The sequence below is a fragment of the Erinaceus europaeus genome, chromosome 9 (genome assembly GCF_950295315.1).
Source record: "Erinaceus europaeus chromosome 9, mEriEur2.1, whole genome shotgun sequence".
NCBI classification, from domain to species: domain Eukaryota; kingdom Metazoa; phylum Chordata; class Mammalia; order Eulipotyphla; family Erinaceidae; genus Erinaceus; species Erinaceus europaeus.
This window is the reverse complement of record NC_080170.1, coordinates 101,770,838-101,785,450: the sequence shown is the minus strand read 5'-3', so window position 1 is coordinate 101,785,450 and position 14,613 is coordinate 101,770,838. Positions and strand designations below refer to the sequence as shown.

Below are 14,613 nucleotides of genomic sequence, written 5' to 3'. Positions count from 1 at the left end.
CTCCCTTTTGGACACCCTCTGCCGTGGTAGGTATGACCTCAGCCCAACCCTGAGTTACTGGAAAAACCACAAAAAGTTCCACCCTGAACCCAATCAATCAGAGACGAGCAGGAAAGTCCCCGAATATTGAGAAAGGAATACAGCCATTGACCCTAAACCAGCTGTTCCTTGTTCCACGTAAACATCTCCACCTGTACCCACCCTGTGCTAATTATAAAAAGCCAAGATGAAAACTGTTCGGGGTCGCAAGACTTTCCTCTGCATGGAGGCTCTTGGGACCCAAGCTTAAGCTTGCTAATAAAGGCTCTTGTACTTGTATGTGACTCTGGACTTCCTTGTGTGTGATCGGACGGAACCTCTGAGAGTAACACCCTCCTCTCTCAATTTCTCTCTGAATTATCCAATAACAGCAGCAGCAACAACAATATAAGCAACAATAATGGAAAAAATATGGCGGCCAGGAGCAGTGGATTAGTATTGCAGGCACCGAACCCCAGTGATAACCCTGAAGACAAAACAAAACAAAACAACTAACTCGTCTGGGTAAGACAGCTCACCTGTGAAGGTGCCTGCTTTATAGTATGTACAACACAGGCTCAAGCTTAGTTCCCACTGCATGGAAGAAGCTTCTGTGCTTTCCATTTCTCTTTCTGTCTTTTTTTTCTATATGAAAAAATCTGACCGGGATTGATGAGTCCGAGTCCCAGTGACAAAAAAAAAAAAAAAAAAAAATCAATCCCATTTGCTACAGTTTAAAAGAACAGCATCAAACTTTTTAGGCTAAAATATTCAACATATAAGATATATAATTACCTGGTTGTGTTTGTGGGATTCTTGGACGCAGAGATGTTTTTGGTTTGGGAGGAGCATGCGGGGCTTGCTTGGGAACTAAAAGAAAAGATACAGGTTTGCAGCCCTTGTATCCTTCAAAAATTACAATACTTATGACTGACTCTAGGACCACAAAGATGTTTGTTAAATGACTGACTCGGCAATTAATGTGATTAAAGTTCCCAAAGAATCATAAAACATAAGGAGCTCATTTCTTATCTTTTAATACTGGAAGACAAAGCAAAACAAGAATGCATATTAAGTGATGCCCAAGATATTTAGCTGGCAAATAAAGCTGTTGAGACTTCAGAGCTATATCCTGCCAATACGTTTAAACAGGCTAGAATAAGTTTCATAATAAGAAGGCCACACACACTGTTTTGTCAGAATATCTCAAGAGTAATATTTTTAGTATAAATAGAATTTCTTCTAAATTAAAAACAAGTTAGTATGCTACCTTCCAAAAATACTTAGAAAATGAAAGCATTTTAATAGCAAGTGCTACTGGAAAAATTAATCTTATTAAACAGAAGTTTAATATTAAGTTTTAATATTAAGTTTAATAATAAGTTTTTATTGGGCAAGAGATAATGAAATCTAAAGGATACATTATTGAAGAATGTCATCCTTTGCCAGAATATTCCCCATCTAGGACACTTAGAATTAAAACGTTTTTTTTTAAACCAAGAAAATTTAAGAAATTATCTTGCTGGAGAGAGAATTATCAAATACAAGGTTACATCTTGTAGAAACAGTTCATTTGGTTGGATTAAAGTTCTTTTTGGCTTAAAAGAAATGGGAATAAAATAGTTTTCAAGGTTATGGAGTTACAGGCACCTTAAAAAAGTTTGCTAAAAAATAAGCATTATTATAGACTAGAGGATATTTCCAAAGAGTCTTCAAAGGCTTCTTCCTGAAACAGAGATAAGGCATGTAACGATTTCAGAAGAATCTTCTCACCTATAGAGAAATGAACACTGAGATATATTGGAAATTATACAGCCTGGAACCTGCAGGTGTCGAGATACCATTGCTGATCAGTAATAGATCTATAGACTCAGATTCTCTATAAAAAATTACAGGGCTGTAAGAGTGCTTCCAGTCCTAAAATGCTATTGTTCTCGAGTTTATTTAAGCCCTCTGATTTTCCCGCTTGCTGAAGTTCCTATTGACAGACTATTCACTCTTCTAGTTTATAAGGAAGACTGCCTAGAGGTAAAAGCATCCCAGGAGGCAAGTCCATGAATATGATTTAGAAGAAGTAAAAATCACTAAAAGTACTCCCAAGTGAATATTTTGGCAATATATATTATAGTTATTAAAAACAGTGACTTCAGAGGAGTTGGAAATAACTGATGCAGATTCAGTTAACACAATGTGGAATTTTGGTAAAAATTAATTATATTTAAGTAGACAATGTTTAAGAATATTTGAAAGAGCAATAAAATAAATTTCCATATGTCCCTTGGAAGTACACCAAATGAAATTATTTAATGGTAGTCAAAACAGAAGTTTGGGCTGATTATGAAAAACTTCCTGTTTGTAGGCAGGAAGAGAACTTCAGATATATGTGAATGGACCATGTTATTTGTCAAAGGAAGAGTATAAAGATACAATAACATTTTTTTTTAATTATAAATGCTTTTTTTTAACTTTCTGTCAAGATATTTACTAGTGTCGAGTTCAAATAATACTACTGTGGAATTATATACAGTTTTTAAAATTTGAAATTAGGCTAGATACACATTTATAAATTTAATATCTGACTGTGCAGTGTTCTGTTAACTCATTAAATGTGTTTCCTTCATGTTAACATTGATGCCTAAAAATTAAAACGAGACATATTTAGTCATCCATACTAAAACTTTTATAATTTTTCAAAATATTTGTATTTATATTATTTCATAGGACAGGGAAAACTTGATAGGGAGGAGACAGCAAGGGGTAGAGAAACACCTGCTTCACAGCTTCTGAAGCCTTCCTCCTGCAGGTGGGGGCTGGGGGCTTGAACTAGGGTCCTTGTGCAAGGTAATATATATGCTCAACTGGGTGTGCTACAGCCCAATACCCAAATGCTTTGTTTTAATTCTTCTCAACTCTCCGTACTAAAAGGATATAATAATGGAGAAAGAAAGAGTGGAGAGAAGGACCTGAATGACAAGATAAAAACCCAGCTGAAGTCAACGCCCATGTTCAGCGGGGAAGCAATTACAGAAGCCAGACCTTCTACCTTCTGCAACCCACAATGACCCTGGGTCCATGCTCCCAGAGGGATAGAGAATGGGAAAGCTATCAGGGGAGGGGGTGGGAAATGGAGATTGGATGGTGGGAATTGTGTGGAATTGTACCCCTCCTACCCTATGGTTTTGTTAATTGATCCTTTCTTAAATAAAAATAAATAAATAAATAAACCCAGCTGAATTTCTGCATGTGAAATGCATAGTGTCACCTGTTTCTGATTTCCATTAATCACAAACACAATTTACACATCATAAAAATACTTTCATATGATCAAAGAACATGTTAAACTTGTCAAAACGATAAAGTATTTAAAATTAGGATGTATTTATTTTTAAAATAGGATATAAATAATTTCCCCTCAGAAACATTATTTCCTGTGTGAAAACACTTGCAAAGTATCTTCCAAATGTTTCAGCTATGCTCAAAAGAATATTCATATCACTGCCAACTACAGATAATGGATAGAAGAAGTGGAGCACCAGAAAGGGAAGAACCACCCATCAAGGATTATGAACCATTTGGTCAGGTTTCTGATGTTTAATATTATCTGTATTGCTTTTCTGGTTGTATAAATCCTGCACTCACCTTCCACATAAAGTACAAAATAATATATTTACCCAATTCAGTCTGAGGCTCATCTGGGCTCGGTAGGATTATAGTTTGAGGAGTCAGAGGTGATGCTTCTATAGTAATTGAAGGAAAGGTCTCTGTGTTACATAGTGTTTCATGCAACTTGAGCACAGATGAGAGGAACAAGTAGATCTGTACAAGTTGATTTTTTTAAAATAAAGAAGTACTAGTGTCTCACAATGCTAAAAAATAATAGTAGTTATAAAAGCAAGTGATAAAGACAAAGCATGAGCTCAAAAATGCATTGACTTTTACTTTAATAATGGCAGAAAACCAACAATAGGCAGATGAATGTGACCAAACAAAATGTTAATAGAAAGTATGTTTTTAAGGCAGAATGTATCAATGCATCATCGTGTAAAAACTATCTATAGTATTCAACACAATGTCTAGTTGACAGACTGTTCAACTCTGGGAAAATGATACTTTAGTTTCGGTAGCATCACCATCTTAAGAAAAAGACCAAGGTCAAGATACAAAAGTGAATGTGAAGAGACATTTTTGGGCAATGGGTATGAAAAGACACATTCAGAAAGGAAATTAACTGCCAAGACAACACATGATGTCGTAACATAAATTCACAATGAGAGAGAACCGAGGTTCTCAGGAGATGGTGGCAATGAGGACAAAAGCTGATGAGATATACCATTACCTAACGTGGTCATTGGTGGCTCAGACACAACTGTGATAGATTCCATAACTGTATCAAAACAAAGAATAACAATTTAAAAAACTGTACCTAATTCTCTCAATAATTCACTTATTTTCACAACTAAGACAATGACTTTAGACAAGAAAAAGAACCAAGAACAAAATCCTATTCAATAATACTAACCTTTCAATTAATATTTAGTTTAAGAAATGTTTATTAAAATAATTTCTGAGAGAGAGAGAGAGAGAAAGGGCAGAAGACTGTTCACTGCAGTATGAAAGGATCACGCCAGACCACACATATATGTAAGTTCTCTGCTCTATCTGCTGAGTCGCCTTCCCAACTGCAATATCTGTGTTTTTGTACCAAAAGTTTGGAAGTTATTGTTCTTCATATCAATTCAATTATAGAACAAGCCTGGATTTTCATGGACCATAAACATAATAGACGCTAATTAAAATTTTGTCTAATAAAGAAATCAAAGCACAGAAACAACTTTTATCACCTTCAGTCTTTGGCTCCTCTGGCCTGTGTGTTTTGATATAATCTGTTTCAGTTGGTTCTAGGAAGGAGACAAGGAATGTCTGCTTATTGGTGGCTAGCGGGTGTTTGGTAGCACACCAGAATGGAACAACATGATTAATCTGAAAACGGAGATGAATTATCTGAAGTAGATAAATTCATGAAAACTACTAGCTAAGAGGGCAGAAATGATGGCAAAAAGCTAGGTGGGAACCAACACACATTAATTGCAGCAAAGTGGGCATTTCTATTGCTATACTTAATTTTGTCCAAGATTCTAATAAGAAAATGTACAAAGTGAGTTCTTGGAAAGCAATGAGATGAATCTTGAAAATGATATGACAGTGAAGAAGAGATTGTAGTCATAATGAAAGAACAATCTGAATATGAAAACTAAAATTTGCATTTAAATCAAGACGTGAATAAGGAAATTGTGAAAATTTCATAGCGATACAACAGACATCAAAATACTGAACGCATAATATTTGACTCTTAAGAGCAAAAGGATGAGCACCAACAAGATGTGAGAAATTACGAAATGTCACAACACATGAGGACACTGGAAAATGAGATGGAAAAGCTCAGATAACTGATTTCCCACTGGGAAACTTATCTATAATTTCATTGAATGACTCAGTACTAAATGAAACCAGCTCCAGGCTTTCAGATGGTTATTACAACCACTGAATGGATTATACAACCACGCTATTATATCTAAATCTGGATTCTAACAAGAATATTTGAAGAGATTCCTGTCATCAGCACAATTTCAATAACATCTAGGAGTGTTTGGGTTTATGTTTCAGTCTGACCACTCTCTTAGCTATTTTTATTAGCTAAGATTTTTTTTCATTTTATTTTCACTTTTCACACCTTTTAATCCAAATCTTTTTTTAAACATCAAATTCTAAAGTTATTTCAAAGTCCAATTACTCTTTATGAATCCACATGAAGTCTTACCTCCTTTAGCTATTTTCTTTCTATATCTCTATTACTAATTTTTTTTTTAACCATTATGCTATCTACCCTCCATCCTCTTTCTATATCTTAAACACACAACTAAGCAAGTTACCTTTGTATATACAAATTATCATATAGGGCTGGGGAGATAGCATAATGGTTATGCAAAATGACATTGGTGCCTGAGGCTCTGATGTTAATAAGTTCAATCCCCAGCACCACTATAAGCCAAAACTGAGCAGTGCTCTGGTTAAAAAAAAAAGAACAAATTGTCTTATATCTAAGAAAAGTAAAATAGGTTTAATTTATAATTATTCTTTTCTGCTCAAAAGGTAAAAAACATGCCCTGCTTTTTTTTTTTTTTTTTTTAAATTTCTTCCTCTGTTTCTTTTCCTATCCCACTTAGCTGCTAATATGGTACTGGGAACACAGGACAAGAGTTTTTTTTTTTTTTTTTTCTAACCAGAGTACTGATCAATAGAGGGGATTAAATTTAGGACTTTAGAGCCTGAGGCATGAGAGTCTCTTTGCATTACTATTCTTCTTCTAGCGTTTGCCTTTCTTCTGTAGCCAGTCAACAACGTCAGGTTGAGCCTGATGTAAAGTTTCGAGACCACCTTTGAATCTGGAGAGGTGGCAGTCATTGACTATGTGGGTCATAGTCTGTCTGGAGCCGCAGGGGCAGTTCGGGTCGTCTCTGGCTACCCAGCGATGGAACATAGCGGCACACCGGCCATGGCCTGTTCGATAGCGATTGAGGAGGGCCCAATCATAACGTGCTAGGTCAAAGCCGGGTTGACGCTTGCAGGGGTCTGTGATGAGGTGTTTGTTCTTTACCTCAGCTGACTGCCAACTCTGTTTCCAAGAGACTGGAACAGAGAAGTTCAGTGTAGGTGTAGGGGACCGGATTGGGTGACAAGACGTCAAGCGTTGGACAGGGTGGGCGAAGATATCAGCGTATATTGGCAGGTCCGGTCGAGCGTAGACATGGGAAATGAAGTTAGATGATGTCGCATCCCGACGAATATCTGGCGGGGCGATGTTGCTAAGAACTGGCAGCCATGGAACCGGGGTGGAACGGATGGTTCCAGAAATTATCCTCATGGAGGAATATAATTTGGAATCGACCAAGTGGACATGGGGGCTACGGAACCATCCTGGGGCACAGTATTCTGCAGTGGAATAGCATAATGCCAGAGAGGATGATCGTAGTGTGGAAGCGCTCGCGCCCCATGAGGAGCTGGCCAGTCTTGCAATGATGTTATTCCTCGCGCCCACCTTTGCTGCAGTTTTTATGAGATGTTCGTGAAATGACAGAGTGCGAACGAGAGTAACGCCAAGATAGACTGGCTGGGCTTCATGCCGGATTCTCTTACCGCCAAGCTGCACATTAAGCTCACGCGAGGCCGAGGCATGGTGTAGATGGAAAACAGATGATACCGTTTTTGCAGTGCTAGGGATTAGTCGCCATTTTTTACAGTAATCAGATATCAGAGACATGTCTTTCGTGAGTGTTTCCTCGAGGATGTCGAACTTGGATGCCTGAGTTGCACAGCAGATGTCATTAGTGTAGACGAACTTCCTTGAAGAAGTTTCTGGGAGGTCATTGATGTAAATATTAAATAGTGTAGGAGCCAGAACAGAGCCCTAGGGGAGGCCACTTGAGACAAGTCTCCATCTGCTAGACTTGTCACCCAGATGTACCTGGAATCTTCTGTTTTGGAGGAGAAACGATATAGTGTTGGCCACCCATGGAGGCAGGCATCTTGAGATCTTGACCAGGAGACCACAGTGCCAGACCGTGTCATAGGCTGCTGTGAGATCAACAAAGACAGCACCCGTCTTTAAATTCTTCTGGAATCCATTTTCAATGTAAGTTGAGAGGGCCAGGGCTTGTTCGCAGGTAGATCTTCCTGGGCGGAAACCAGCTTGGGCGGGTGATAGGAATTTCTCTGTAAGATGAGAAATACGTGACAGAAGCAGCCTCTCAAGGAGTTTGTAACACACGGAGAGGAGAGAAATTGGTCTATAGCTGGCGGCCAGTGTTGGGTCTTTCTTTGGTTTCAAAACCGCTATGATCTTCGCACGACGCCAAACTTTGGGCATAGACTCAGATTCCAAGATGTGGGACAGGAATGTAGTGAGCCACTTCTTTGCCGCGGGACCCAGGTTAAGAATGAGTTCTGGGGTGATGTTATCATAGCCAGCAGCTGTTCCCGGTTTAACCCTCTTCAAAGCGTCTTCCAGTTCAGACAGTGTAAAGGGAGAGAGTTTTGGAGATGGACAAGATAACCGGAAGTGGGATGACCACTCATGGGAAATTTCTCTTTTCCAGACTGGGTCGATCTTAGCACGTCCAACTTGAGTTAGGTGACTGGCCACTGAGTTTGGAGATACGGGAGGATGGGAGACGGGAGGGGGTTGGCTACTGGCACCCAGACTGTGAAGAAGCTTCCAGGCCTTCCTACTTGAGTGGGTGAAGTTTCAGACTTTACTATAATGCTATCTATCTCTACTCCCCACCCCTGTATATTTGTTTGCTTAAATCAAAGAGTGGCATTAAAAAGTTAAAAGACTGGAATAAGAAACTGAGTAAGAGGAATCTTTTGCCAGATAATCCAAATGCTAAAACTCAAATGCTAGCACATAATGAATTTGGCTGCCACACAGAACTTCAAGCATGAGCTTCTAGTAAACTCTGAAACTGTAGAGCTGCTAAGCACTGTGAGTCTCCTCCCACAGAGGACAGAGAAATCACAAGTCCATGTTAGTAAGCCCCATCTTTGTCATTTCTGAAAAATAACTTCAATGAGTTTGAAGAACTCCTTAAAAATAGAAACCCCAGGTCTGGCAAAATAGCTCACTTAGTCTGCCTCCTTTTCCACACAAGTAGTCTAGGTTCAGGGCTGGCCCCCACTCCCCTGGAGGAAGCTTTATGCTGTGTTATCTCCCTCATCTCTATCTTTCTCTCTCTCCATATATCTAAAAATGTCATCCTGGATTGGTGAAACCCCAGCAACAACAAAGAAAACAAATAGGTAGCTCTTGAATTGAGAATTATTAGATGAAACATGAAATGGGATAGGAACTCACTGAGGAAGCAGAAGCCACATATAGATGGAAGTAATAGTATGTTTTTTAGAAGTTGAAATATACCTATGTTTATGTGCTTATGATTACAATAAGTAGGATATGTGCTTAAATGGAGATACAGAAATAGATAATCGTGATAGATTATGCCAGTCTTGGAAACACATCACTAATGAGACCAGGATCATCATTCAAGGGAAGCAGATGCTACTCATAGTCAGATCTTCACCGTTAGGGTTCATGTTACTTCCCATCAGAGACATTAATTTGTGACCCACTGGGACAGTAGTCATGGAATAACACATTTACCGGGTTTGGCCTGAGGCAATTCAGGACTTGCTGTGGTTTTGGGTGTGGGACGTGGACGGCGTGTTCGGCGAGATGTTTTAGGCGCTAAAGGAAGAAATTTTAAATTACTTCAGGTAGTTTTAGAAATAAGGCTATAGATTTTCTAAAAATATATTTCCTTGAAATTAAGGACATAATTTTATAGACTGATAATAGTCCCTATTTTACTTTTTTTTTTTTTGCCAATAAAGACATTTAAAATTAAGTCTGAAGTGAAGATATCATAAATTTAATCTTAAAACAAAGGCCAAGGACTACAGCTAGACTTTAGGTTATTATCTTAGAGTGCTCTAAGAAATTTAACTGTATCAAAGAATCCTTTCTACAGATTATTACAGGTTAATTTAACTAGAGAATATACATAAAATATCATTATTTGTACTCAGCTTAAATCTAAGCACCCTTTAGACAAATGTACATGGCAAAAATCCAAATTGGATTGATATGATAGATGTTGTGATACTGATCCATGCCTACCTTTAGAAATAATGAGTGACTATTTTTAAAAAACATTTATTTATTATTGGATAGAGACAGAGGGAAATGGAGAGGGGAGGGGGAGATAGAGAGGGAAAGAGACAGAGTGACACTTGCAGCCCTACTTTACCACTCATGAAGCTTTCCCCCTGCAGGTGGGGACCAGGGCTTGAACCCAGGTCCTTGTGCACTGTAATGAAAGCGCTTAACCAGGTGCACCACCGCCTGGTCCCATGGGTAACTCTTTAAAGAGTCTTCAATAGAATTAGGAATGAGGGCCAGGTGGTGGTGCACCTGGTTGAGAGTATTTGTTACAGTGCTCAAGGACCCCACTTGCAGGAGGGATGCTTTACAAGTCATGAAGCACATCAGCAGGTATTTCTCTGTTTCTCTCCCTCTCCGTCTCCCCCTTTCCTCTCAATTTCTGGTTGTCTCTGTCCAATACATAAATAAAGATAATAAAAAAATTTTTAAAAATACAATGAGGAATAAAAAGTTGAAAGACAGCAGAAACACAAGGCAATCTTTTGAAGCTATTGAAAACTTGATTATGATGCTAGACTTGCTTGATAAAGAATGGAACAAAATTGAGAATCACAAAATATAACTTCCTAGTGTTGTTTCTGGAATATAAGTTATAAGGGAGATAGGCTCAAGGACTGTAGGGAGAGTTGGTCAAAAAGAAAATAAACAAAAATGATTTAGCAAATTTAACATTAAGATGGATGTCAGAAGTTAGTGTTTAGCTTTTTAGAAATGAGATGAAAGAAGTTTGTACTTTACAGACTTGGCCAAACCATGTTTAAATACTTAATCTCATAAAATAGAGATGGGAAAGTTCTTTCTGTTATATATATTTTTAACTTATTATTATTTTTTTTGTTTGATAGGGCAGACAGAAGTTAAGAGGAGAGGGGAGATAAAGAGGGAGAAAGAAAGATACCTGCAAAAATGCATTACTACTCATGAAGCTTCCCCCAGTCTAAGTGTGGAGTGGGGGTTTGAACCTGGATCCTTGTTCATGGTAACATGTGTACTCAAGCAGGTGTGTCATTGCCCTACTCTGGGGCAACTTTTTTTTTAATGTTATCTAATATACACTTTTTCTTTTTAAGATATTTTAAATTTTATTTATTTATTTGATAGGAAAGGAAAAAAACAGAGGGAAGGGGTGATAGAGAAGGAAAGAGAGAAATACCAACAATACTGCTTCCCCATGTATATGAAGCTTTTCTCCCTGCAAGTGGAGACCGGGGGGCTTGAATCTGGGACCCTGTGATAGTAACATGTGCACTTAACCAGGTATGCCACCACACAGACTCCATTTCTTTCTTTTTAAGATTTTTAGTACACTACTAATTCTACAGAAAAAAAGTGTCTTATCAGCTGTTCTTCCATTTAGGTTGAGGCAAATGTCACCTAAATAATTATGAATATATTAGTGATATCATATGTTTGGAAGCATAAGGATCAATGTATAAACTAAAGAACAGTTTCATCATAATTTCAAAGTGATTATCAATTTGCTGAAAATTAAGAGGGTGGGAACTCTGTATAATGCTTATGCAAAAGACTTTTATGTTGAGGATTTATGGTCTCAATCCCCACACACCATAATTAAGAGCTGAGTAGTGCTGGTTAAGACAATATTAAAAAAAGAAAGAAAATTAAATAATCTTTAATAATCATAGAGGAGAAAGAAACTATATATGTTACCATGGAAACCTACTGTTTTAAGCTCTTAAGACAGGTATTTTCAAAAATTTGACAATCTGCTAAAGACATTACTTGACACAACATACGAATCCCTCAATGTAATCACATAAATTCTAATAAAAAATGCTAAAAACAAAGTAACATGGTATTTTTACAATGAGGGATAAGCAGTGTGGATAAGAAATAGACACTCATGTCTGAACTAAAGTTTAAAATAGTATTATTTAAACAAATGCACATGATTACATGATTGCTCAGCAGTCACAAAGCAGCTTGATGTCCAGAAATGAGTTTATGCACAGTTCTTTTAGTTCAGCGGCTAAGACAGAAGACTTTAGCATGATCTCAAGATAAAGACAGTAATGAAATGACAAATGAGGGTGATGCAATGATTGTGAGATGTTGAGAAACCAGTGGCTACAATGACATGACCATGAGAAGGAAAAGCAAGACTTGAAGGACACACATTCTCATTACCCGTGGTTTCTGGGGCTTCCGTTCTAAGAGTACCAAGTTCAAGATCTGTAACAAGAACTTATCAACAGCAATGAAATAAGTACTTGTGAAAAGTTAGCGAACAAAATCTTACTAGTACAGTATTGCTTCTAGAGATGTACAGCCTGTTGAATGTAAAACATTAATTCCGCAATAAAGAATAAAAAGAAAAAGAAAGGGATGTACAGTAATTTAATTTCTGAAATACTTGTTAAAGGTGTGAAGATGGGGAAATGGAAGATAATGTTTGTTTTCTGAAATAACAATGTGCAATATTGTTTAAGATGTTTGGTTCTCCTGCACTGTAAGGTAGGAATGTAAAGTGGTCCAGCCCCTGTGGAGAGCGGTGTGGAGAACTCTCAGCAGGCTAGAAGTGGACCTACCCTATGACCCTGCAATTCCTCTCCTGGGGATATATCCTAAGGAACCCAACAGACCCATCCAAAAAGATCTGTATATACTTATGTTCACAGCAACACAATTTGTAATAGCCAAAACCTGGATGCAACCCAGGTATCCAACAACAGATGAGTGGCTGAGTAAGTTGTGCTCTATATACAAAATGGAATACTACTCAGCTATTAAAAATGGTGAATTCACCTTCTTTACCCAATGTTGGATAGAGCTGGGAAGAAATCATGTTAAGTAAGATAAGTCAGAAACAAAAGGATGAATATGGGATGCTCTCACTCATAGGCAGAAGTTGAAAAACAAGATCAGAAGGGAAAACACTAAGCAGAATTTGGACTGGAGTTGTTGTACTGCACCAAAGTAAAAGACTTTGGCGTGGGGGGGAGGGTTCAGGTCCTGGAACATGATGGCAGAGGAGGACCTAGTGGGGGTTGAATTATGTGGAAAACTGGGAAAAGTTACGCATATACAAACTATTGTATTTTACTGTCGACCGTAAAACATTAATCCCCCAATAAAGAAATAAAAAAAAAGATGTTTGGTTCTTATTAGAATAGAATAAAGAAGAAAAAAATACATGTGAAAAGAGAATATCTTTGCTCCCAAAGCATATGGAATTTGGCTGTTATTCAGATCTTCCTCCACCATAGCTTTCTTTACTAACTCATCAGTGGCAGAGCATTCTGTGTCTGCACTATTTTGATTCACATGGGCTATAGGTCCCACCATTAATAGAATCTCAGACTCCCAAGAGCTTCTAGGACTCATTCCTTTAACCTGAGGCGCACATTTACCCGGTTTGGTTTGAGGTGTCTCAGTAGTTGTTGTTCTAGATTTGGGTTTCGGACGATGGGGCCGCTTTGATTTTTTAGGAGCTGAAGAAAGGAAAATCTTCAGTTAGTATTTAGTCTCCAGTTCATAAACTATGGGTAACATAGAAGATGACAGAATTTTATGAAATTAGAACTTCATCATATGTTAGAAAACTTATTTATTTATTGTTTTCAAATTTGCACCACGTCTTCTCTTAGAATCAAAAATTCTTTCAGGATGAATAATATATAAATGTGCAAGTGGGGAGCCAGGAGCTGGAACCAGGATCCTTACGCCTATCCTTGCCCTTTGCACCACATTCACTTAACCTGCTGCGCTATTACCCTGCCCCCCCCACCCCCCACTGCAAAATATTTTGACGATGGTGACAGGCTGGACAAACACTGATGGATCACTAAAATAATGGTACTGGACAGTGGCACATCTGGTAGATTGCATACACTACCATGCACAAGGACTGAGGTTCAAGCCCCTGGTCCTAAAGTGCAGGGGGGAAGCTTCATGTGCAGTGTAGCAGTACCACAGGTGTATCTCTTGCTCTTCCCTCTGCCACCTCCCCCCTCCCCAATCAAAGGAAAATAAATGACTGCTGGGAATGATAATATTGGTGGCAAGAAAAAAAAACATCGATATAATTAACTATGATTCTAAGAAAAAAAATGTGAATTTTAAAAAATAGAACCTTAGACTAAAACTTTCTGACACCTTAATCAATATCTAAGTCAAGAAAATCACTTTTTAAGGAGAATTTTAACAATCATTCATTTTAAATACACATAAGATGACAAAACAATTTCAGATGGTTACAAGCCTAACAGATGATCTGAATGAATTTCATGCATAGCTCTCTTAAAAACAAGAGATAACTTAAGAGTCAAAGTCTTTTAGAATGAAGAATATAATAGAATGACAACAGATGACGATCATGTAGTATTCTGAAACAAATGAACCTATAGATATGACTGATGGAATGGGCTTGACAGTAAGAATGAAAAGAAAATTACTGAGGCTCTCAGTGTTATTACCTTGTGTTGTCACCCAAGACTCAGTTTTGAATGTAACAGGTTCAAGGACTGCAGTAGGAACTGGCCAAAATTATTTAAAAATTAATTAAAATATTATTTTAAGTGAAAACTCAAAACATCTACTTAAGAATAAAATATATTAATATAATAGTTTTTAGAACTACACAGTAGCTTTTAAAAGTTGCTAGAGAAGTAGATTATTCATTTCCTAAAATGGGATTAGACCTGTCAACTACTTCTTTTAACTATAAAAGTCAAATGAGGATATAAGTGTTGCTAAGACCTTACTACTGGGAAGAGATTGAAACTTCCTATCATGATGAATTATATATGCTATCTCTCCATTCTTAAGAAAGTTTCATGACTGAGGATGCACAGATG

General features: G+C 37.6%; 1 protein-coding gene across 20 annotated transcripts in view; it reads right to left on the bottom strand.

Annotated features, from left to right (window-relative positions):
• ABI3BP (ABI family member 3 binding protein) overlaps positions 1–14,613 on the bottom strand; it is a 234,530-nt gene that overhangs the window by 57,465 nt on the left and 162,452 nt on the right. For 18 of the 20 annotated variants that reach the window (XM_060198467.1, XM_060198449.1, XM_060198451.1 and 15 more), the window contains 7 exons: positions 14,233–14,292; positions 13,168–13,248; positions 11,945–12,001; positions 9,236–9,319; positions 4,355–4,402; positions 3,690–3,755; positions 814–888 (listed from right to left, as the gene is read on the bottom strand). In XM_060198467.1, coding sequence (XP_060054450.1) covers positions 814–888; positions 3,690–3,755; positions 4,355–4,402; positions 9,236–9,319; positions 11,945–12,001; positions 13,168–13,248; positions 14,233–14,292 — 471 coding nt within the window. The remainder of the gene's footprint in view (positions 1–813; positions 889–3,689; positions 3,756–4,354; positions 4,403–9,235; positions 9,320–11,944; positions 12,002–13,167; positions 13,249–14,232; positions 14,293–14,613) is intronic. The other 2 variants (XM_060198450.1, XM_060198456.1) reach the window with 2 other exon arrangements.